The sequence below is a fragment of the Nicotiana tabacum genome, chromosome 5 (genome assembly GCF_000715075.1).
Source record: "Nicotiana tabacum cultivar K326 chromosome 5, ASM71507v2, whole genome shotgun sequence".
Taxonomy (NCBI): Eukaryota; Viridiplantae; Streptophyta; class Magnoliopsida; order Solanales; family Solanaceae; genus Nicotiana; species Nicotiana tabacum.
The window spans coordinates 163,848,367-163,873,430 of NC_134084.1; the positions used below are offsets into that span (position 1 = coordinate 163,848,367).

General features: G+C 38.1%; 3 protein-coding genes across 3 annotated transcripts; 2 read left to right on the forward strand and 1 right to left on the reverse strand.

Annotated features, from left to right (window-relative positions):
• Positions 1–1,306: 1,306 nt before the first annotated feature.
• On the forward strand, positions 1,307–12,098 carry LOC142181075 (uncharacterized). The gene is made up of 7 exons (XM_075253207.1): positions 1,307–1,381; positions 1,544–1,792; positions 9,330–9,622; positions 9,973–10,459; positions 10,791–11,330; positions 11,667–11,689; positions 11,849–12,098. The coding sequence occupies exons 1-7, from the start codon at positions 1,307–1,309 to the stop codon at positions 12,096–12,098; spliced, it is 1,917 nt and encodes a 638-aa protein (XP_075109308.1).
• Positions 12,099–17,743: 5,645 nt separating this feature from the next.
• On the reverse strand, positions 17,744–19,057 carry LOC107828764 (akuammiline synthase 1-like). Its single transcript, XM_016656135.2, has one exon. It carries the CDS (start codon positions 19,055–19,057, stop codon positions 17,744–17,746), a length of 1,314 nt encoding a protein of 437 aa, XP_016511621.2.
• Positions 19,058–21,577: 2,520 nt separating this feature from the next.
• On the forward strand, positions 21,578–24,950 carry LOC107828766 (bZIP transcription factor 17). The gene is made up of 2 exons (XM_016656137.2): positions 21,578–23,762; positions 24,186–24,950. The coding sequence occupies exons 1-2, from the start codon at positions 21,761–21,763 to the stop codon at positions 24,620–24,622; spliced, it is 2,439 nt and encodes an 812-aa protein (XP_016511623.1). The 5' UTR covers positions 21,578–21,760; the 3' UTR covers positions 24,623–24,950.
• The last annotated feature ends 114 nt before the right edge of the window (positions 24,951–25,064 follow it).

Consider the following 25,064-nt stretch of genomic DNA (forward strand, 5'->3'; position numbering starts at 1 on the left):
ACAGAGCCATTGACAACTCGGGGAGTGAGTACGAGCCTTCCCGGGAGATCTCTTCGGATTCAGTCCCATTATACATCCCTTATCCGGAGAGGGCCATACATAAAGACACTCTCCCTCTTCCCCCGATGCTCAAGATTCAATCAACATTTCTTCTGGGTCGTTTGAGGGCTCAGCAGCAGGTAGTGGGGATGAATACTCTACCTCTCCCACAGCTTCAATATCTGGAGAGGGTGCTAGAGGTGATGAGGGAGATGGGGAGTTACCTGGGGGTGGTGTGCCTCAGGTTGGGGGTATTGACCGGACTAGAAATCCCGCTGTTTGGGAAGATAGATTCATCAGCCAGGTGGCGTTCCACAAGTTTAGGGAATGGTGGCCGGCACGAAAGTTGATTCTTGAGAGGAGCTTCATTGACAGAGACCTTCTACCCCTACACCCCAATGTACATAGACAGTTTCGAGCTCGAGTGGGTTGGGAGCACTTTAAAGATAATTGTGTGAAGGCGAATGAGCATATGGTCAAGGAGTTTTATAACAATGTGGCCCACATCTTGAAGGGCACTAAAGTGACCAAAGTGCGAAACAAAAATGTGGTATTTACCGGGAAGGCACTAAATGAATACCTGGGGTTCAATGAAGAAGATGAGTCCCTTTACAATGAAAAGTTGGCAATGGGCGAGGAGGTTCGTTCGTGGTTAGCTTCATACCTGGCACTCCCGGGTACGGTTCCAGAGTGGTTGCAAGCAGGGGCCAAAATACTTCGGAGGACCTTCAACTTTGAGGCTAGGGGGTGGTTGACTTTTGTGTGCAGTCGACTCGACCCCACTACCCATGATCAGACTATTCCACTTACCCGGGTTGTTCTTGTTGCATCTATTATGGCGGGATACTCAATCAATGTGGGCAATGTGATGTCCCGCGTCATTTCTGCAGTGGGGGTTGAGCATGACCGGAACTACCCTTTTCCCAGCACCCTCACTATGTATTTCCGGGACCTGGAGGTGGAGAAGAGACCTTTTGACATCAAGGTCAAACATGTGGCTCCGTTTTCGTGGTATAGTTTGAAGGGGTCAGACAACCCCAAGGACAAGAATTATAAGCCGCGTGCTTCTGCCCCAACTGGCCAGTCTTAAGAGCCGGTTATGGTAGAGCCCTCCACTGAGCCTGCCTCCACAGTTGCTGACATGCCTCCCGGACCTTCCACTACTGCTGGCCTCTCTACTTCAGCTGGCCCGGGAATTCCATCTTCCCGGGCCCATCCTATCACCTCCCACCAGCTGAGTCAGACACTTCATAGCTTGAACAACTGGATGGCGACTGCTTCGTCCAAGTTGTTTACATTGACCTCCACCATTACGGCTCAGTCGGCACCACAGCCAGTGCAGGTGCCCCAGTCTATCGAGGATTCACTTAAGTAGATTCTTGCCAACCAGCAGAAGATCCTTGATTCTCAGGCTGCCTTGGCGAAGGCAGTGGATTCACATGGCAAGGCCCTGAAGGATCTTGCCAAGGAGCACAAGAAGCTGCGCAAAACATGGGCTTCCAAGGAGTCTGTGAAGGAGCTTAGAGCGGATGTGGACAGACTGAAGGCAGACCAGCTGCCTTTAGATTTGCTATTTGAGGACCCAGCTCCAGCAACAGTACTAGCAGCAGAGCCACAGCAGGAGCAGACACAGAGGCTTCCTAAGAAGAAGAGGAAGTTCCCTAGTGCAGATGAGGCGATCATCCAGTTGGCAGACCCATCGGAGGCTTCCTCCAGTCAGCCACAAGATGTTCCTGATATTCAGCCTGTCCAGGTCGGCAGGAAAACTCGCTCTACACCTCAGGGACACCTGTACATGCACACACGGTGCAGAGAGTAATGTGAGTACTCCGACCCAGTGAGTAATAATAATAAATAATGGCTGACAGTATGAAATCACGTAAAGGCACTAAGCAGTTTTATATCAAAGTAGTAAAACCATTTAAAGAGCAAGTAGTAAAGAAAATTGAATGAAAATCTTTGAACCAGGTGAAAATAGGTAGTTTGACAGGCATTAATCTAGTATAAATCCGCTCTTCGAGCATTTCTGTTCATTTACTTATTTCTTACCCTCAATACTCAATTCATATACTTCTCACAATAACCGAAATCGAAACATATATATACATATACCGTTGCGGCGTGCAGCCCGATCCTTATATCGCTGTGGAGCACAGCCCGATCCATAATAATAATAGTCAACTGCGCTCAATGGGGGTGTGCAGACTCCGAAGGGGCTCCTACAACCCAAGCGCTATATTGCTGCGGCGTGCAACCCGATCCATATATATATATATATATATGTCCATATAAGTATTTGTTGCGGCGTGCAGCCCGATCCAATATATGTATTTGTTGCGGCGTGCAGCCCGATCCAATATCATATATAATATCCTCACTATTGGGTCCTCAACCCCTCTCAGTCATTATAATCACAGCCTCTCGGGCACAATAATATAAGGTAGGGATCTCAGCCCACATATTTCTTTCATTTATGATTAACATTTCATAACCCGATTCATATCATTTTTAAACAATTAGAAACATGATTGAGGATATGATTTTTAGCAAATAAGTGAGGAAAATCAGTCAAATATCCCATAAGGGTTCTACAGGTCGGCACAAAGCCCCAAACATGGCAACTAGCCCAAGTCATGATGACAATACATAAGTCTCAGTAAAAATGTAGTGAAAATATCAATTGGGATGGACCAAGTCACAATCCCCAGTAGCAATGAACCCCACGCTCATCACGCAGCGTGTGTCTCATCTCAGTATAACACTATGTTGTGCAAAATTCGGGGTTTCAAACCCTCAGGACATCATTTAAAATCATTACTCACCTCAAACCGGCCAAATCTCTAGCTCGCTATGCCCTTGCCTCTCAAATCAGCCTCCTCGCGCATCGAATCTGACCAGAACGAATACGTCACAATATGCTAAGGGAACAAAACCCAATCAAAAACAATCAAAAAATATCAAAAATCCCAAAATTAGCAAAACCCGAGCCCCGGACCCACTTCTCGAAATTCAGAAATTTTTACATCAACGGGTTCCTTATCTCCCCACGAGTTCATATATACCAAAAGTTCTCAAATCCGACCCCAAATGGTCCTCCAAATCCCCAATCAAAATCTCAAAATCCCAAGCCCTATTTCTTCCATTTTTAGCAAGAATTCAATGATTTTCTAGGTGGATTTCACAATATAAATGAGTTTTAGGTTCGAAATTCTTACCTCCAAACGTTTCTCCTTGAATCCCTCTTCAATCTCCTTCAAAAAGCTCTCAAAATGATCAACTATGGCTGAAAAGGGTACCCAAATCGCGGACAAGAGGACTTAAAAACATTCTGCCCAGGCTTCATCGAGGTGTACCTTGCGCTGTGCAGGTTGTACATCCTCTTACCATTTTTCCTGATGTACACCTCCCGTTAAAACGCCTATAACTCCTTATGGAAATATTCAAATGACAAACGGCTTGAATATTTAAAAACTAGACTCTAAAATCTTTCATTTGATAGGTTGTACACCATATAACTCTTTATATATTCCGAGATATGAGCTTCTAAAATGCATCAGAAAATTCTGTCAAAACTGATCCACCAGCCATATTCGCTTCGTCATAATTTTCTGATAAAATATCAAAATCATGAATGGTTTAACTTTCTGAAAACTAGAATGAAAGGGCTACAACTTACATGTTTTGCACTTTTTCTGATTCCTTATATATTTCAAGAAATGAGCTTCCATACTGGACTCCTCGCACCAGAAATTTTCTGGTGCACAGCTGAAGCTAAAAAAAAACTACAACTTTTCCAAAGATGAAATAGTCCGTTTAACCACCCGAAACTCACCCAAGGCCACTGGGACCTCAACCAAACATGCTAACATATCCCACAACATCATTCAAACTTGTTCCAACCTTCGGAATGCTCAAAACAACATCACAACACCAAATTCGCATCGGATTCAAGCCTAAGAATTTCAAAATCTTCTAAATTACCCTTTTGATCAAAAACTCAACCAAACCACGTCCGAATGACATGAAATTTTGCACACACATCCCAAATGACACAACGGAACTACTGCAACTCTCGGAATTCCATTTCGACCCCTATATCAAAATCTCACCTATCAACCGGAAAACGCCAAAATATCAACTTCGCCAATTCAAGCCTAAATCTACTACGAACCTCCAAAACTCCTTCCGATCACGCTCCTAAGTCATAAATCACCTTCCGAAGCTAACCGAACCATCGAAACTCACATCCAAGCCCTCAAACACATAAGTCAACATCCGGTTGACTTTTCCAACTTAAGCTTCCTTAAAAGAGACTAAGTGTCTCATTTCCTACTAAAACCACTCCAAATCAACTCGATCACACAAGATACGGATAATGAAGCATAAAGAAGCTGAAAATGGGGGGAAACGGAGCGGTAACTCATGAGACGACGGGTCGGGTCGTCACACAAATGATGATTGTTGAGGTTACTTTAGGATAGTTGGAAATACTTGGATTTTCCCTTAAGGGGTGAGTCTTATTTTGTTTGCTTCAGGACAAACAAAGGCTTAAGTTTGGGGGAGTTGATAAGTAGGGATTTTAACGAGTTTCATGCTCCTTCTTGCCTATGCTTTGATTATAAATCGTTACAAAATAGTCCCAAAAAGCTCATAAGTTGTGCTTGATTGCAGGTTTGATCGACAAAGTGACGAAATGTCAAAAATCGGCTCAAAAGGAGTGAAACTTGCTCAAGTATCAAAGACAAAGTAAACTGAGGGCAAACAAGCCTAGTGCGGACCGCACAAAGTCGAATGCGGCCGCACTAGGTGATTCAGAGAGATGGCAAAACCAGGCTTCAGGCAACGCGGCCGCAGTTCACATTGTGCGGTCTGTGGTGAAGGTTCCGCGGCCACACTAACTTTTTGTGCGGTCCGCGGAAGAGATATTCAGAGAGATGGAAAATGCCAATGCAGTCCGCGGTCCGCGGAGCCCAAGTCAGAGAGCCCAGAATTAAAGTCCAAGAGCCTAGCATGGCCGCGGTCCATTTTATGCGGCCCGCGCTTACCCCGCAGGGTATTTTTTCCAGTTTTTCCAGCATAGTATAAATAGAATATTTTACCATTTTTAGGTCATCAGATATATCCAGAACTTAGTTGCGCTCGTGGGAACTTCATCTGTATCCATTTTTGGCATCTTAACTTCAAATTAACGACAGATTCTTGTATTTTAATTTAGCATTTAATTAATATACCTTGTTCTTCATCTATTTCTCTATTTTCTTCTTCAAGCATGAGTAGATAAACCCATTAGCTAGGGTTGTGGCTCAACCCTAGTATGGGTAATTGATGAGTGTTGCCATCTATTGTTAGATTGACTATGGATGTTTGTTATTTGGGTCAATTTTATGGTTTAATCTATGAATTGGTGGTTGCAAACACTGGTTTGTGCTAAGTTGACTTGGCTCTTCTTGAGAAAGAGAGTCTAAGTCTCCAAAATTGACCCAACAAAGAATTGGGATGGACTCAAGAGAATTGATAGTCCCAATTAAAGGGTTAAGCCTCAAGAGAGTAATTACCCAACTTGAACCCTAGTTGCTTGAGCTAATTTGCCTACCCATTTGGTCTCGAGAGAGTCAATTGGGCAAAATCACTCTCTCTACCGAGAGGTGTGAGAGTGGGTAAAATTGTGCAACGGTTATAGCAATAAGCCCCAATTATGTCAATCGAACTTTAGTAACATCTACCTGTCAATTAGCCACGTAGGTAATGTCATGACCCTAGTACCCTTCTTCCCATTAGATACAACTTAGCAATTATCTCGTAGCATAATCTAGTTTCAATTAATAGTTTGATAATAGTAGTTTATAATCAAAAACCCAAAAATGTATGGAAGTGACATTAGGAACAAATACACAACTCTAGTCTAGATAGATACTCGACTCCATTCCTAACTTCTTGTGGAAATCGATCACGAACCTCATATCGGGTAAAAGCTATTGCGACCCTCTCTTCCTACCTTTTAGTAGTGTGGAGTTGGCAGTGATCAGTGTTATTTCGAACTTTCATCGAAATATTTACCCGTCGTCGTTTAATCAAGGTTGAACTCATCTCTTTTGGCAAAGGCCCTTGTCCTTAAAGGTGTTATTTCGAACTTTCGTCGAAATATTAACCCGTCGTCGTTCGATCGAAGTCGAACTCATCTCTTTTGGCGAAGGCCCTTGCCTTTAAGGGTGTTATTTCGAACTTTCGTCGAAATATTAACCCGTCGTGAGTCCTGGTTTTTTGGAGAGTTGGGTATTTTCTGGGGAAGTCCTAGTTCGCCTGATTTTATTTACATCGGGAGTGTGATATCGGGGAGCAGAAAACACTGCTGCTTTGCTCACACTCGTTTCACGTGCATATTGGAGTTTCCCTGTCTAACGTTTTTACTTTCCGGTCTGGAAATGTCATTGGCGGGCGGGACGATGAATTACACTTTGACTCGGGGATTTCCCCCTCGTCGGCCGGGTTTTTAGGTCCCCAGGAAGGCCCTCTTTGGAAGCCTTCTTGGCGAGGGTGAGGGAGGACCACTCAAGGGGTATCGTTTCCTAGGGGTTGGGTTTGTTTGGTGGATGACAACCAAATTGTTTGGTAGTAATTTCCCCTATTTCAGTTGAGTTGTTTCCTCGCTCGCTCGCGTGGCGCCTGCGTTCTTGTTCGAGTAATCGGCAGAAGGTGGGCCAGGATGATATTTCCTTATTCCGATTCAATGAGTTGGGGAATGAAGGTAGATCTGTGGCGTTGCTCGTTTTGCTTGGCGCTTTAATGGTTGATGGGGGTGATGTTTTCTGAATTAGGTAACCGTATTCAGCTCTCTTTCCCCTCATTTGGTCACGGAGTGCTTAATTCTCCTTTTTCGTCTCCTCCATTTTCTTTGAAACAGTTGCAAGCTATCATTATCGTTCTCTTTGGTGGGTGGCCATGTTTCCGGTTTTTGATCTAGAGAAGACTAGGAAGTTTTCACTAAGAAATCCCCACAGACGGCGCCAAATTGTTTGACCAAAAGATATTGAAACCTTTTTTATTAAATCAATTAAAGAAGTTGAAGAGGTAAATCTTAGTCAAACATAGTAAACTCCAGATCTATAAACAAACCAGAAAATGATGCGTAAAAATGAAATAAGAGCAATAAATTATCAAAGTCTTTCATTTCTTCTTTCACCAATCGGTTCACTAAGGAGATTACAGAGTCGAGGGAGAGAAAAAGCTCCCCCTCTCCTTTTAGGAAGGTCCCCTCCCTATATATATATATATATATATATAGTCTCGATGTCCTTGCTATGTTTTCGGGCCATAGCCACTTCGTACCACATCCATTTTCGTCGTTGTGAATACGTGGTTTGGAGTAAGTCATGGCGTCTTTCCTTATCCCGCTGTTTGGACGTGGTCCCGATTGGGTCGACCACAGCGGTCAGATTTTGACCAATACAGCCATCACATCAAATCTGTCGTTACATAAAGTGACATTTTTCGTCATTACGTAACGACGGATTTGACAGTACGATACAATAAAATTTAAGTAACAATCAAAACAAACATTATATTTAAAGTAACAATATGATACAATACAATAGGTAACAACCATCCAAACAAGCTGTAAGCAAAAATAGGAAAAGAGAAAATTACAACAGCGGAATGTTTAACAAGACTTCACAACTTATAATTGACCTGATAATTAAAATTGTCAAACTACATGTAGATGAGCTTTATTCTACTACGTACAATAACAAGAACGGACACTTGCATACTTATAAATTCCAAATCGACTCAGGGCCAGCTCTAAGCTTATCACAAGTAAGGCTTATGCCTTAGCTCCCAAATTTGGGGGCCCCATTTTTTTAAAAAATAATTGGTTTATAAGTATTTAAAAATAATACTAACATTTAGTACTTTTAGTACAAAAGTAAAGTTTTTCTGCAATAGTTGCCTTAAAGAAAATAAGTTTTTTAAAATTAAAATTGATAAAATCGTACCTAAGACCAACAATGTCTTAAGAAAAATTAAATAGATTGACTATATTATCAATTGAAAAGGAATTATTAGAAGAAATCAATTATAAAACAACTTTGCTTCTCAAAACAACAACAACAACAACAAACCCAGTTTGATCCCAACATGTGAGGTCTGGGGAGGGTAGTTTGTACGCAGACCTTACCCCTACCTAATGCAGGTAGAAAGGTTGTTTTCAATAGACCCTCGGCTCAGAAAAGGAACTTTGCTTCTCAAAAAGCTAGGAAAATAGATTTCAAATAAAACAAACATCATAACATTCTTTTAAAAATTTAGACCACATTTAATATGACTTTAGGCTACATATGTGCTTGAGCCGCCCTGAATGAACTACATGAATTTCATCTTGTTTTATTCATCATAGACAACACAGAAGATTTAACAACTAAAGTTGATGCAATCCTGTGAGTGAAAGCATAAAATGTTCCGTGAAATGGTGAGGTTTGATAGAAATGGTGTAAAACTTACCCGCACCAGGTGTTTACACCCGGCCATTAAACAATCAACATGTAACTTTGTTTAACTAGAATTATTAGTATTTAACTATAGTTAACTAGTTTTGAGATATATTAAATATAATAATATTTTACTAAAATACTTAATGTTTTCACATCTCTGTTATGCTAACAGTAACATCAAATCCGGTACTTTTTTTTTGGAGCAAAAAACATAACTAGGCAAAATTGTAGGAAAATTTCCGCACATATAGCAGCATTATGTCTTTTACATATAGGCAAGCAAATATTTATATTCCTAGCCAAAACTCTTTAAACATGGTAACTTCAATCACGCATTTCAGTTACCTACTACTACTTAATTAAGATAATTAGTCATTATTGTCAGCAAATCTTATTATTTGTAACTGCCGCATTCCATAAGCCCTATAGTATTACTTAAACAGATGAGCAGCAACGAATAGGTAGCAAACAACTGAAAAATCTCATATACTTCTTCTGCCATGAATAACAGAATCACAATTTTGGTTCAACATAGCGGTGAATGGGATATGCAACACAAGTTTAAGAATTTTAGCGTCGATGGGGTATTGATCAGTATGGATTGCAATTTTAAATCGATTCGTTTGGAGATATCAAAGATACTTGGAGTCGACGCAAATATTGATATGATGGATATTGAATATTCCGTGAAAGTTTCCACCCATGAAAATATACGACGAAAGGAGTTTGGGCTTGTACTTGGAGTTGAAAAGCAAAAATTTATCTTTCACGGATTATCCATTGTGTATAACGTTTAAAGGGCAGGGTAATGACGCTACATACTCGATTCCTGTTGTTAACAAGGCAAACTCCAGTCATTTTCAGAATTTGCCAATGGTTGACATTAATATGGAACCGGTTGAATGGAATAATTCCGAAAATAGAGAGGACAATGATGTTATGCATACCGATGAAGAGTGTATAATCGGCATCAGTACACATCAAGAGGGTAATGAAGGGCAGTTGTACAAAAATAAGGATGTACTGCAAAACGCTATGAAACATCTTGCAATCCGAGAGAAGTTCCAGTTCAAGGTTGATCGTTCAAATAAAACAAGGTAAATGTAAAGTTATCGAATAATCTTATATAAATTTCACTCATTATCTACATATGGCCGGCTGAAGATACGTGCATATAGCTAATTGTAGCAAGTGTACTTCATGTCTTGTAAATTTAGTATTTAGTAACTGTATATTCACATATACTACTGTTAAATGGTATAAATTTAGTATAATATTTGGGTAAAAAGATTAAACTGATGGTTTAGAGCATATGCACGAAATATACATGGAATGGTATATGTATGATTTATATGTGCCAGTATATATAATTCGAGTTTTTAACCAAGTTACTAATTTAATTTTTGTATTTGAAACCAAAAAAGTAACTAATGTATTTATACTGCAGGTATTATCTTGTATGTGTGGATGATCAATGCTCATGGAATCTTAAGGCATCAAGCCTAAACACCTCGAATATATTTAAGGTGAGAAAGTTTAAGAAAGTCCACACATGTGGAAATAATTCCAGATTATTTTCACAGCCGCAGGCTACCTCTAATCTCGTTGGAAGTTTGATAATGAACAAGTTAGATGATCCAAAGTTGGAGTATACTCCAGCAGAAATACAACGTGACCTCAAGGGGGATTATGGAGTTGATTTGAACTATATGAAAGCATGGAGGTCGAGGGAAAAAACGTTTGAACTGTTGAGAGGTAAACCAAGCGATTCGTATAATAAGCTGCTGGGTTTTTTGTATATGTTAATGCATACAAATCCTGGGTCAGTGACAAGGTTAGAAAGATCAGATGACGGGTGCTTCTTATATGTATATGTAGCACTCTACTCATCAATTAAAGGGTGGGAGTACTGCATGCCTAATGTTGTTGTCGAGGTTAGCTTTCTAAAATCAACACACAGAGGGACGTTACTAACGGCTTGCACCCAAGATGCTGATTGAATATAATAATCGTAATGGAAATTATTTCATCTATAACGTGCATAAATTATCCGACTATTTTGGTGCTATAGCAGCTCTACATTTAGTATAACATATCATATCGTCATACCTTTACAACAAATCCGCTTTATCGTATTTGATATGTTGTATAATTTAAATTTTAAAGAAAGTTAATTTTTGTGATGTTCAATAAGGTAAAATATTCCCGATCGCGTATGTTGTGGTTAATTCGGAGAATGATGCATCATCGGAGTGGTTCTTCCAGAATTTGCGAGAAACATATGGTATAGGAGAAGGAATGTGCATCGTATCTGACAGGCATGAAAGCATTTTGAAGGCAACGTCAGTTGTGTATCCAAAAGTGCCTCAATGTGTATGCATATTCCATCTATGGAACAACATAAAGTTGAGGTTCAAGAAAAGCCAAAAGAAAATAAGGCCCTTATTTTTTGCTATGGCTAAAGCATACACAATTGAGGAATTCAACCAATACATCTCAGAAATATGTAATATTGATGGGAGAGTTAAACCGTACTTATTCAACATTGGATATGATAGGTGGTCGGCAGCGCATTCAATCGTTAACAGGTCCATGGTGATGACCTCAAATATTGCGGAATCCATGAATTCTGTGAATAAGGCAGCGAGGGATCTACCTATCTACGATCTGCTTGACTACTTGATGAAGCTCGTTGGGGCTTGGAATAACACAAACAGAAACGCAGCATTGGCAACTGGTACAATGCTTAGCACAAAGTATGAAATAATGCTGAGGGAAAAAATCATTGCGTTGAGAAGCATGACGGTAAGTTAAATTGACATACAAGGTATAATCTTAGAATATATAATGAAATTAGAGTGTACTGATAAAAACGTTACTACATCATAATACATATTAAACTATGTAAAAATATACCGCATATACTCATTTCATTGTATAAACTTTTTACAATGAAATATGGATTAAATGGTTTCATTCAATGGTTTCCAATTTCCTTAGTACTTGGATAAGTTATGCTCAATTTTTATGAGTGAAAAAGTTGACTGTACGGGCTCTTTATAAAAATAGCCGGAAATAATGATTAAAATGTATAAACTTTATACAATTTATAAAGTTAATATTTTACTTTTCTTAATGTAGGTTACTCCATCAAATAAACACTTGTATACATGATAGGAGGCGATTTGTGGTGTGCATGCGGGAAAGAAAATGTAGTTGCAGAAGGTTCTAACTGGATGTGATACCATGTGAGCATGCATGGGCGATTGTGACAAAATACCACATGGATGAATACCAATATTATATTGCTCGGCATACTATAGCAAGGATTACATGATGAAGACCTATGAATTTCCGGTTTATCCAATTCCTGACGAAAGTCAATGGGAAATCCTCGAAGATGTATTAGGGGATGCGGTTAAGCCACCAAAAGTAAAAGTTAAACCTGGAAGGCCAAAGAAGATGAGAATCAAAGGTGCCGGTGAGTCCGAGGCTAAAAGGTGTAACATTACATGTGGTTTGTGTGGACAACAAGGTCACAACCGGAAAACCTGCAGAAATCCTCCAAAATAGTGCTTAGCTCTTATGCTAGTCTGCTTATGATGTCTTTAAAGAAAAGCTTTGTTCAAGTTGAAACAGTAGTTTAGTAAAAATGCATTATGTATTATGGTTCATATAAATGTTGTTATTTCCGTATTTACTTCTTATGTTTCTTGTTTTAACTTTGCCATTGTTGCATATTCTATGGAAAAACAGTTGGAAAGCCTAATAGAAATAATACAAAAATAGATATACAACTCAAATATATATATATACCATTTCTATGGATTGTGGGTTTATTTGGAGAGATTGATTGAGCAAATGGATGAAATCATGGTCGAAATCTCCGTGAAATATTCTTCAAAATTAAGCGAAATCCCAAACAATTGAGCGAAAGGATAAGAAGAGTGGAGCGAAATCTTTGTGAATTTTTGGAATGATTGAGCAAAATCTCCGTAATTTTTCTGAACAATTAAGCGAATTCCGAAAATCCATATTATGGTACCATGGCAAAAGGCACAAAGTCTCCGTGATTTACAATTGTGGATCGACTGAGAGAAATATGCAGCCTAATTTATTATATATTTTGATAGTTTGAGTGATTGGAGAAAAGAAGGAGATACTATGAAGAGAGAGTGCATCTGATTTCTTTTAACGATGAGAGAGAATGTGAAATTGCAAAGATCCCATGATCTGTGCCTTTTGCCACGGTAACTAATTATTTGGTTATCTTTAAGATATGCTCTAAATGTAAAAAAAATATTCCCTTTATGTAATAAATAAAGATTGCTAACATTTTCTTAAATATTTTTAAAAAAGTGACGTGCCATGTATATTTCTCTTTTTTTGGGCCATCATCGGCCATTACGCCATTACCAACATAATTATTTTTTGCTGTATGTATTTTAGCTTTTATCTGGAAAAGAAATTTTTACTTCTGTTTTAATATCGTAGTTATATTTGTAATTTTTTTTTACTGTGTAGTTACAACTAATAATATATGCTTACCTACAAAACTTGTTTCTTATAATATATACTTATGGTTCATGAGTTCATGGCAGAATACTTTGCATTACTTTTCCAATAACTATCATTGTAAAGGTAAATTCAATTTAAATTGAGCAAAACACCATTATGCTTTATGAAAGATTCTTGCCATTTAAAAGTATAAAATATAAAATCTTAAATAAAATTTCTTTATGTTATGGCTCTTAATATGAATGAATAGGCTATTGTTTCGGAATACACAAAGAATGAAGAAAGAAGGACTCTTAGGTCTCATTTGTTTTGTTAAGATTAAGACGTCTGAATCTGAATACACATCTGAATATCAAGATGTGTATTAAGATTAAGACATTTAAATCTGAATACACATCTGAATATATTAAGATGTGTATTAAGATCTGAATAGAAATAATTAAGACTGTTTGATTTTTAACATCTGAATGTATAAAACTTATCTTTATTTAAAAATTAATAGATATAAAATTCAAATGAAATACTAACTAATCCAATATTCTATCAATAAAATATATAATTTTTTAAAATGTGATAGTTGTTGGTGGTGATGGCTAACGGGTGAATGCCGACTAGAGGCGGTGGTTTGTGGTAGTTTTGGTTGATGATGGTGGTTCGTGCTAGTAGCTAGTAGTGATTGGTAGTGGTGGCAATTATGATTGAGGATGGTGGTGATGGATGATGATAGTTAATAATGACGGGTGGTGATAGTAGTTGTGACTGAGGAATGTGATGGGTGGGTGGTAGTAGGTTATAATGATGGGCAGTTCCAGCTAGGGTTGTTGATGGTGATGGAGTGGTCATTTGTGGTATTTGATGTGGATGAATGTTGATTGTGGATGAGAATGCTATATGGTGGTCGGAGTGGTAGGGATAGTGGGTGGTGATGGTCAATAATGTTGGAGGCTATGATTGAGGATTATGGTGCCGTGGTGGTGGTGGTTGAGTATGGTGGTTGTGGTGGCATAGTGATAGTTGATAATGGTAGGCGGTGGCGACAGTTAATAAGGAATATGTGATAGCATCTTAATGAAATTAAGTCTATGTTATAGATCTTAATCAAACAGACATATTCAGACCCATTAATTGGTTGTGAAGTAAAAAAAACACACTTAATGATTAAGATCAGAATAATTAAGATTCAGACTTTAAAAACAAGGCAAAATACCTTAAATCACCCCTAAAATTGGCTCAAATTATTAGTGTCCTCCCTGAACTATGCCCGATCCTAATTACCCCATACACTTGACTATATAAATGTAGAAACCCTGATCTGCCACATGGCATAGCAAGTGGGGGCAGATGCACTTAGGCGCGTGAGAGAGCTCTCAAACACCAAAAACAGGCCCCCAAATAACATCCCAACGGCTACAATCCTTCTTCTTCCTATTTATAACATCCTCTATTGAAGCCAAACTCAAGTTCCTTATAATTCTTGATTTTCTTTTTTATTAGTTAAATTACTTAGTTCCATTTTCAGATTTCTGTCCTATTTTTCTCCACCATACCCCACATTAAAGATGAATACACTTTGTTGATGTGGATATCCGGCATGTGTAAAAATTTCTTGGTCAAATGCTAATCCCGGCAGGAGATTTCTTGGATGCAGAAACTATAAAGTATGAATACAGTCATATTATTGCTATTTAGAAGGTCCAATTTTAGTATATTTTTGTTGGGTTTGTTATATATGTTTTCTTTTTGTCTATAATTTTCGTCCATTGTCACCTAACTCTACTTGGGTCATTCTTGTATTTGTCCAACTGAACCCCTTTCTTTACAGCATACTTGCTCAAAGCCTCTCTAAACTCACTCACATTTTCAAAGACTTGACCAATTTGCCAAATAACCTTCTCACAATCTGGATCATATACTACTCTGTTGCTTTTTCTCCTTTCCCTGAAGTTCCCTCCTCCTACTTCATCATCACTGACAGCTTCACCATCAGATTCACTAGCAAAACTATCTGCATCTGATGAGTCATAATATGGCTTATCATCATCACCTCCCAATTTATCTTTTAGATTTTTTTTTAACTTTATCAATATCTTCATAACCTTCATCAAGACCAGCCTCACCTAGAAACCCATCTGGTTTTTCTTTCCTATCATTTTTTCCCTTTTTTTTTGTTGTAAGCCTTCAGATCTTGTTTCACAACCCTAAGTTTTTCATGAATATCACTTCCATAGTCATCGGAAAGTTCAAATTCAGATACTGATGAAGTATTGGAATTTTCTACATCACTACTAACAATATTTTCTCCCTGTAAATCATCACTGGCAGCATTGACAATATCTTCTACTAGATCTAGATCTATAGTTGGTGTTTGGGGATTAAAAATAGGGCCACATTCCCTGCTGCCCCCATTTACATTTGTTAATTCACTACCACCTCCTCCCTCACTTGTCACATGTTGATTAATATGCCCCACATCCTCAAAATTAGAGTCATTGCAGACAAGAATATCTATTGTGTCCCCATCATTTAACAATACTCCAAGGTCTAATAAATCCCTGTCCTGTTTTAATTCTACCACTTTGCCACCCTTAGAAGGTACAATATAAGTTGTCCCTGACTTTTTAATCCCAAAATCTTTAGCAATATCTACTGGTTCTGGATAGACAAGTGATCAAAGTCAATGTTGAAGGAATATTCAATCCTACCCCCAACAAACAGTGGCCCTACTTCACTCATCAACATCCCCCCAAGTTTCCATCTAAAATTAAAGTATTTTGAAGCCATTGGACAACCTACATCCAAAAGAAATGACATTTAAAGAGAACATCTAAAGTTAGCAGTAAAACAAGAGAAACAACTAAAATAAATATAAAATACAAGTACTATACATATAAAACCTTCACTTTAACAGAGAAATATATTACTATATTTTGTTATAAACTGAAATGGCAGGAAAAGCCTTACTCTGTCTCCAAAATAACTAAAATATTCCAAAATATACATGTAGACAACCCTAAATATAAAAATCAAAAAAGCCCTAAAATTTGTTACTTATAACAGAAAAACTTTAAGGGCATGCATGCACAAAATCAAGTTTTGTAGATATAAAGTGGCTATTTAAAAGTTCTAGTTCATCTTCATTTAAGATTGAAATCATTATCTAGATTCAGCTCTATCCTATTTCAACCCTAATCAAAAAATCAAGTTTCAATCACTAACCTTTAGATATGTCTACTTGAATATACGGAGAAAACTGCTGAGAAGCACTTCAAAATTGGAGAAAAAATCGCAGCTAATCGGCAAACAATCGGGAAACATTGAGAGGATTTGAGAGAAAGTGAGAGAGAGAGAGAGTGGGGAGAGGAGTACTGACAACTATGTTTGGAGAAAAATGATCGACTATTCCTAATACATTTACGTGAAACTGTTTGACTGACCACGATTAAAAAATGAATTTTTTTGGAATTTGTGGTCCTAAACAAGTTTAAATGGGCAGAGTATTTGTGTGGTTATAAAAGCTTATCATTAAGAGTAAAGTTATAACTTTAAGCTAAATTGTTACCAAATTTAGAAATTGTTCATTCTTCTTGAAATGGACCAAAAAGGAAATAGGTTCACATAAACTGGAACACAGTGATTATTATGTTTTAATTCTTGTTTTTCTTTTGATTTGTGTATATAAAATAAAATAATATTTCTTTGTCCTACGTGCAGAACACATAAGGTAAATTTTCCAACGTGGCCAGCGCGTGTAAGCACTGAAGTAGGCTATATGAGCTCGGGGGTTCTACGTTCATATAGTTGCATGGGGTAATTAGGACCGAGCATAATTTAGGGATACACTAATAATTTGAGCCAAGTTTAGGGGTGATTTAAGGTATTTTGCCTAAAAACAAATGTACTTAATATCTGAGATGTGAATGATTAAGATTCAGACCTCCATTAAATGCAATTAAATGAGGCCTTAGATCTTACTCCTTTTACGTTGTTATTTCTTTCTTTTTCTTTTTTTTATTTAAAATAAGGCTCTTAGATCTTAGTTGTCTTCTATGGTTAACTTAATTATATTGGGTGTAAACACCACGGGTAAGTTTTTTCCCTAATTATATTGAAAACCTTTCCCTTTCTTTGAATTAATTCTCTTCGTCTCATCACTAAATATTTCCCTAAAATTTCATCTCCACCATTTATTTTGGGATTTGCCGTTTTGGGTTAACATAAAAGCATAAACTGAAATAAGAGAACTTTGCTTTGCAATAAAAGTTGAAGGAAACTTCATTTGCTAAGCCTCTGTTACCATCATTTCTTTTTTCTATTACTTTTGATTCCTAAAGTCTCTTTTTCTCACGTTTCTTTGAGAATTAAAATTTTCAAACAAGTAGATAAGCTTTATTCTACTATGGTACAATAACAAGAACGACGGTTACGCGGCGATTCCAAATTTTACATGAATCGTTCATATTCATCTTGCTCTAATTTATTCGTCACAGACAACATATATATATATAAATATATATATATATATATATATATATATATATATATATATATATATATCCTTTGTTGGAACTATTGCTCCTTTGATAATTCGAACGCATGACCCTGGGGTTGTAAGTTGGGGTGCTGACCATCTGAGCAACTTCCTCTTGTCGCCAACACCTAAGATAACAACTAAAGTTGATGCAAACTTGCTGAAAAGGTCTTCAATTTTTGTCAAATCCAAATGCTAGCAGCTTAAGCTCATGCTCAAAAACTTCCATTTCTTTGTCCTTCAAACAAACCCATGCGTCTATTCCACCACCATCTTTTGAATCCATCAAGAAAATAACATTTTTGTGACGTTCAATTGGACTAACCCACGAAGATTTTCCCCAACCAAAATCAATATCATAAAATTGGTAACCACACCAGCTATTAAGGTATATATCTACCTCTCGACGCCTAAATGCTCTCGTGAGCTCCATGCTGTCGTAGGGAATGGCAAAAATTGCCTCATCTCGTTCTTGTTTATTCTTATATTTGAAACTCAGTTCTAATAAACCTTTTCTTATACAAGAGACCAAGGTAGGCAAATCACAACAGTCATTCTCACCTTTACGGGCTACGCTAACTGCAACAACATTTCCTACACAATGTTTTGGCATTGGAGGAACGAACCGCTTTCTCATGTTGACATTTTGAATCAAGTATGACGACCTTCTCCCAGTCGGCCCTGATGAAGTAGCGGCCATGACACATTTCCATATCACAGCTGAAACAACTTCAACGCGTGTTGGCACTGGCACTACATCGCTGATGGCTTTAGCCTTGAGCGATACAATAGTAGAAGCATCAAAGACAAAGATTTTACTAATATGTTGGTTATTATCACATGAGGAGATTTTTTGTGATTCAAGCAATGTAGGCAAAACTCGAGGATTAGGAGGTGGCAAGAATTTTGCAGCAGCAACAAATTCTGGAACTGCACATTTGGTGCCAACTCGAGTAGTGATTGCCCAGGCATCGATCAGGGCGCACGAGGAGGCACGATCAGCAATTTTGTGAGAAACACGCGTACTAATAGCCATGCTTCCACATTCAAAAATGGTGACTTGTACGAGTAATGGAACTGTACTATAGGACAATAATGAGTTGTCTTCGACAGTAGGAAGGAAATGTACATCCACATCTGGTTGTTTAAGAACGTCTTCCAACTGATAATTATGAGCAAAAGCCTCATAAAAAGGCACCCCATCGTCGTTGCATTCAATTGAGCTGTTCTTGATTCGACCAGCAAAAGGGTAAAAGCGAGCAAGTATTTCAGACAAAGATTTCTTCAAAAGAAGTAATCTTGATGAATTAGCTGCCCTAGCTTCGTCGCCACCATACAGAGGAGGAGGATAAAATAGAGCTAAGGGAACAGATGTAGGTGGTGCCATCTGATCTAAATAAGAGAATTCAAAGCATCTAAGGTGATTGGGAGTGGGAGAAAGAGGTCTAATGAACTCCATAGAAACTATTTCAATCTTTCTTTCCATTGCTAACTTTGGTTTAATTTCTGGCTTAGATCGCAGGCAATTATATATGCCACCATTTTGTTTATTCTGTTTATATAGTGATGTCACAAGTTTAAGTTGTGATTTCCATCTATTATCAACTTGTCATCGAGAGATGGGTACCATGTGAGCTTTAGGACTCGTTTGTTGCGAGGGATAATGGATATAATTAATTCCAGGATAAAATTTGAGATGAGTTTATTTTTGGTTGAGATAAAATTACGGTATAACTAATAATTCCGGAATTATAGTGTTATTTTTAGGGATATTATAACTTTTAGCCTGCGCCGAAAACTATTTACATCTGATAGCCGAAAAAGTGTATAAAATTTATATAATTCTTGTATATAATATACAGAATGTATATATACACAAAAAATATATAAAAAAAAATTACTCCCTCCATTTCATATTAGATAGGGTACTTTCCTTTTTAGTATGTTTCAAAACAAATGACACATTTCTAAATTTGGAAACAATTCAACTTTAAACTTTTTCATTTTACTCATTTACCCTTAATGAGAAGCTTTTATAACCACACAAATGTCATGGCCCCACAAACCTTTTACTCATTAAGCTTTTAAGACCACAAGTTTCCAAAAGAATTCTTCTTTTTTCTTAAATTCTGTACCGAGTCAAACTACCTCATCAAATATGAAACGGAGGGAGTATACATTTTTCCGGCTATATAGTATTATTTTTCTTTATTTTTATCCTTATGAGAGGGTGGGATAACAACCATACTATCCCAACCAAACGATCCCTTACTTCTTAAATAGTATACTACTAGTATTTTTAGTAAGAAGTCAAACTGTATATCATGTGGAATGGGTTGTTAAAGTTTGCTTTTGAAGGAATTCGGCTGAATTTTCGCTCCAAAGTCGTGCTTATTACACTACAGAAAAATATTTCCCATATTTTTTTAAAAGATTGTTAACTAAGCGAATGAGGAAAAAAAACTATTGAAGTACAATGCAACTTTATATTAGTGCATGTTATTTTAAAGAGTCGTTACAACATTATCTGTTTTTTTCCCCCATTGGCACATTGAAAAATACTACGTTAACTATTTAAAATCGTTCATAAGCTTTACATGGATTTGTCACGAGTAAAAACTCCCCTTCTGTGATCACATCTTCTCGTACTAGGCAAATATAGAATTAAATTTTATGGATTTAAATTCACAATTCTACCACAACAACAATGATCCTGTGAAATTCCATTAGTAGGGTTTGGGAAGGATAGTGTGTACGCAAATCTTACCCCTACTCCGAGGGATAGATAGGCTATCTCCAAAGACAAAAAGAAGACGAAAAAGGCAATATATTAGTACCATCAACAGAAATCATAGAACAAAGAATAGCATCACTAAAACTAGAAAATAGATGAAAAGCAAAATAATAGATAAAGCTTGGCACTAAGAGGTACGAAAGAGTAGTGTCAACTCAACATTAGCCACTAACAGTCTAAGACCAAGTCCAAACAAACTAGCCTCACTCTGGAGCGCCGTAGAGATATGCCCAACTACCTCCTAACCTATAACCTTAATGCTCGACATCCACAACTTCCTCTCTAGGGCCATGTCCTTGGTAATCTGAAGTCATGCCATGTCCTGTGCCTGATCACTTGTCCCCAATATTTTTTAGGTTGCCCTCTACCTCATCTCAATTCTACCACATCTCATCTAATTTAATGAATTCGAAATTTATTATTTTGTACATATTTAACGATTTTTGAAAGTAAAAATATACGGTATGAGCGAAAGATATGAGTTCAGTTGAACCCATAAATTCTACACTAGATAAGCCTTTGCCTACTATCAAATCTTTGTTATGTCTCATCCTTTCATTTGCCAGAAAATCTGTATTTTTATTTGTCTTCCTCCAAACGAAGATACTTCCTCTGTTCTAATTTATGTGAACATGTTTGACTGAGTACAGAATTTAAGAAAAAATGAAGACTTTGAGAGTTTGTGATCCTAAACAAGTTAAAAAGGGCCTAGAGTCTTTGTGTGGTTATAAAAGCTTCTCATTAAGGGTAGAATTGTAAGTTTAAGCTAAATGTTTCCAAATTTAAAAAGGGGTCATTCTTTTTGGAACAGATCAAAAAGAAAATAAGTTCACTTAAACTGGAACGAAGGGAGTAGTAATCGCCTTGTTGACTTCCAACAACTATTTATATTCTTCAATAATAGCCCTAAGAAGGTGAAATTGCATGCTTTCCTCTTTAATTAGCTTTGACAGCCAGTAGGCAATCCGTTTTCACTTCCAATTCAGCATATTTTATTTCTTTTTTTACTAATTTTAAACTTGATGTAGGTTTTATTTTAGTTTGGCTTTCTTTGAATATAGAGGTTTTCATAGCGTAATCTATAGTACTATAGTAGTAATATGTATGACTTTGAGTGAGTGTTCAAATACAATAACACGGTTATCTGTTCTGGAAACATCTAATCCAAATACAATTTGTGTAAAAGCCAAAAAAAAAAAGAAAAAATACTCCGTACAATATAAGTATCTTAAAAATATTTTTTTTTTCCTTGAAAGAAAAGCAAGAGCGCGTAATCCAATTTTAATTCTCTCTATCATCTCAGTTTCTTCTCTTAACACCCTCCCCCACCCCCCGCCAAACCCACCCACCTCTCTCTCTCTCTGATCAATTGCGGGAAATTGAAAAACTCCAGACATGGCTGGCCCGATTTTGGCCGATCCACCGCCGTCTGCAGCGGCGAATTCCACTGGTGAATTTGAGGGTCTTCCAATTCCACCGCTTGACCCTACCTATTTTGCCCAACACATGACTGCAGCAGATCAAGGAAAAATCGACGGGTTTCCAATGGAATTACCGGAGGGCGATGAATTCATGCTTGATGACCTCGATTTCGATTTATCCTTCGATGATATCTTCCTTAATAACGGTGATGCCGTTCTCAACCCTGATTTCCTGGCCGATTGTCTCGGGTCGGATACGGATCGAGTTGACCCGAGTTTTTATGGTCAACCTGGGAATCAACTGATCGAGAATTTTGATAATTCTTCTGGAGAGGAACCTCCGGGTTCGAAATTTGTTCCAGCTGACCTGAATTGCTTTGGTCAACCTGGGAGTCAATTGGTTAGGGATTTCGACGATTCTTCTAGATATTTCAAGTCGACGTCAGCGGAATTCTGTGATTTTTCCGGAAATCAAGCAGCTGGAGGCGTTATGGTTATGGATACTTCATCGCCGGAGCTTCGACAGAGCTCAAGCGGCTCAGATGTTTTGAATGCAACGTCGTCGACGTCGTCCCACCAGGTTTCTGGCGATGTCGCCGGGTACCTGAACGTGCCATCGCCGGAGTCCAATGGATCCAACCATGAGGGTTCTCGGGAGTCTGCTAATGACAACAAGGGTTTGGGTGATGCTAGGGTTTTGAATTGCCATTCGCCGGAGTCGCAGGGTTCAGGCAATTATGGTTCAAATGTCTCAGAAGGGCTGAATTATCCGTCAGATTCGAACAAATCGGTACATTCTTCTCCTAATTTTGAAAATAATTCAATAAAAAATGGAGCTGTAGAAGAGAAAATCAAATTAGAGGGTGTCAATGCTAATATAAGTAAATGTAGCTCCTTGTTGAAGAGGAAAAAAAGTAGTGAAGATTCTAATAACATAAACATACACCAAAAATTGACTAATGTTGCATTGAGTGACAATGTTAATAATGATGAGGATGAAAAGAAGAGAGCTAGATTGGTTAGGAATAGGGAAAGTGCTCAACTGTCAAGGCAAAGAAAGAAGCACTATGTTGAGGAATTAGAAGATAAAGTTAGAATAATGCATTCAACAATTCAAGATTTGAATGCTAAGGTAGCTTATATAATTGCGGAAAATGCTACTCTAAAGACGCAGTTGGGGGGTGCTGGTGTACCTTCGCAGGTGCCACCACCACCCCCTGGGATGTATCCACATCATCCTGTGATGTATCCGTGGATGCCGTATACACCACCTTATATGGTGAAACCGCAAGGATCACAAGTGCCATTGGTTCCCATTCCTAAGTTGAAACCACAGGGTGCAGCGCCAGCGCCAAAGAGTAGCAAGAAAGTGGAGAAAAAGAGGACTCAGGTGAAAACTAAGAAGGTTGCAAGTGTTAGTTTCCTTGGCTTGTTGTTCTTCATGCTGCTATTTGGTGGGTTGGTTCCTTTATTAAATGTGAGATATGGAGGAACGAGGGAACCATTCATGAGTGGAGATTCTTTTTGGAGTGGGTCTTATGAGAAACATCAGGGAAGAGTCTTGGCTGTTGACGGACCTGTGAATGGGACTGGTCACTCTGGAAAGTACGGTGGAAATGATTTTAGCTCACATTGTAGTCGGAGAGGTCAGGATGAGAGCGCTCAGCCAAATGTCAATGGCAGTGACCCTCTAGCTGCATCCTTGTATGTCCCAAGGAATGATAAACTTGTGAAGATTGATGGAAACTTGATAATTCATTCTGTATTGGCAAGTGAAAAAGCCATGGCATCTCATGGAGGTGCTGATAAGAACAATAGAGAGACAGGCCTCGCAGTTCCTGAGGATTTAGCCCCTGCTATCGCAGGAAGCCATCCTCACCTTTATCGAAGTACGGCAGTGGGACAAAGGGTTCTTGGAACTGGAGAGGAGAATGGAAAGTCAACTGTGCAACAGTGGTTCCTTGAAGGTGTTGCTGGTAAGTGCTAATCAATCTAGACCTACTCTGTTAATTCCTATCTTTGTGATATGACTGAGTGCTGTTAAGTACCTCATATCATTCAACTTATGCTTTGCTGATATTTTCCCTGTTATTGTGGATGGAAATGTATTTTTCTTGCACATTATACCATAAAACATATCCATGGAGTCGAATCTGGCTTTGAGTTGCTTCTCTTTCACATGTTTGCTTTGTGGAGCTACGAATTCTGAGTTACTGGGAATGACTATCTTCTCGTACAGACCCTTTCTTAATTTTGTTTCTTGCACAGTCCCTTTCTTGATTCTCTATCTGTCCTCACTGTACCTTCCTCTTCATAGTGCATGTTCCAATTGAATTGATGATTTGAAGAAGCCTTCCCCTTTCCAGTAGTTTAATGCTTTTGTGTGTTCATTTGGTCAGGGCCTTTGTTGAGTTCAGGCATGTGTACAGAAGTGTTCCAGTTCGATGTGTCATCTTCTGCTCCAGGAGCCGTAGTTCCTGCTACCAATACGAGGAATTTATCTATGGAAGAAAGGCAGAATGCTACACGCGTCCACAAGGTTAGAAATAGAAGGATCCTCAATGGTCATTCCGTTACCCTTTCTAGACCCTCCCACAACATTTCTGAAGAACAAACTGGAAAGCAAGAGAACTTCAGTGGAAATAAGTCACTTTCTTCCATGGTTGTATCTGTGCTTGTTGATCCAAGAGAGGGAGGTGATGGTGATGTTGATGGCATGATGGGTCCAAAGTCCCTCTCTCGGATATTCGTCGTTGTGCTGATTGACAGTGTCAAGTATGTCACCTATTCTTGTATGCTTCCATTTAAAGGATCTGTTCCTTTAGTGACTACTTGAAGATGGAGCATTCATGTAGCAGAGGCATCATGGACAACCAATTTTGTAGATAGCATAAGATCAGATGGTCCTCACAGTTCACTTAGCTTCAATAGTAACATTAACTTTTAAACAGCTATCATACTTATATAGGGCGACGGTCTTCTTCTTTATGTGATATATCTGCAATAATAGGTTATCGCTCTTCAATTATCAAAGAAGAAAGGCAACGCTCCTTTAAGTTCTCTGTAACTGTGGATGTATGCTTTTTTCCCATCTATATTATGTTTGTGCTCCCTAGGTTTACTTTGTTCATATGGTGACCGAAATTCCTACTATCATTTTTAATGCTTTAGGTGTAAATCAATACGGGATGTATTTTGGTTCGCTCTATTAATGTTGTATTGACGGAGGTCATATTCTGCCTTCTTTTTTTGTGGGAAAAATTGAGCTCCCCTATTGA

Bases quoted from the DNA above. Each gene is read 5' to 3' on its own strand.
- LOC107828766 (XM_016656137.2), top strand. From the start codon at position 21,761: ATGGCTGGCCCGATTTTGGCCGATCCACCGCCGTCTGCAGCGGCGAAT. The intron at 23,763-24,185 runs GTAAGTGCTAAT...TCATTTGGTCAG, and splicing joins GTTCCTTGAAGGTGTTGCTG to GGCCTTTGTTGAGTTCAGGC.
- LOC107828764 (XM_016656135.2), bottom strand. From the start codon at position 19,057: ATGGAAAGAAAGATTGAAATAGTTTCTATGGAGTTCATTAGACCTCTT.
- LOC142181075 (XM_075253207.1), top strand. From the start codon at position 1,307: ATGGCGACTGCTTCGTCCAAGTTGTTTACATTGACCTCCACCATTACG. The intron at 10,460-10,790 runs GTTAGCTTTCTA...TGGTTCTTCCAG, and splicing joins TGCCTAATGTTGTTGTCGAG to AATTTGCGAGAAACATATGG. The intron at 11,331-11,666 runs GTAAGTTAAATT...TTCTTAATGTAG, and splicing joins TTGCGTTGAGAAGCATGACG to GTTACTCCATCAAATAAACA.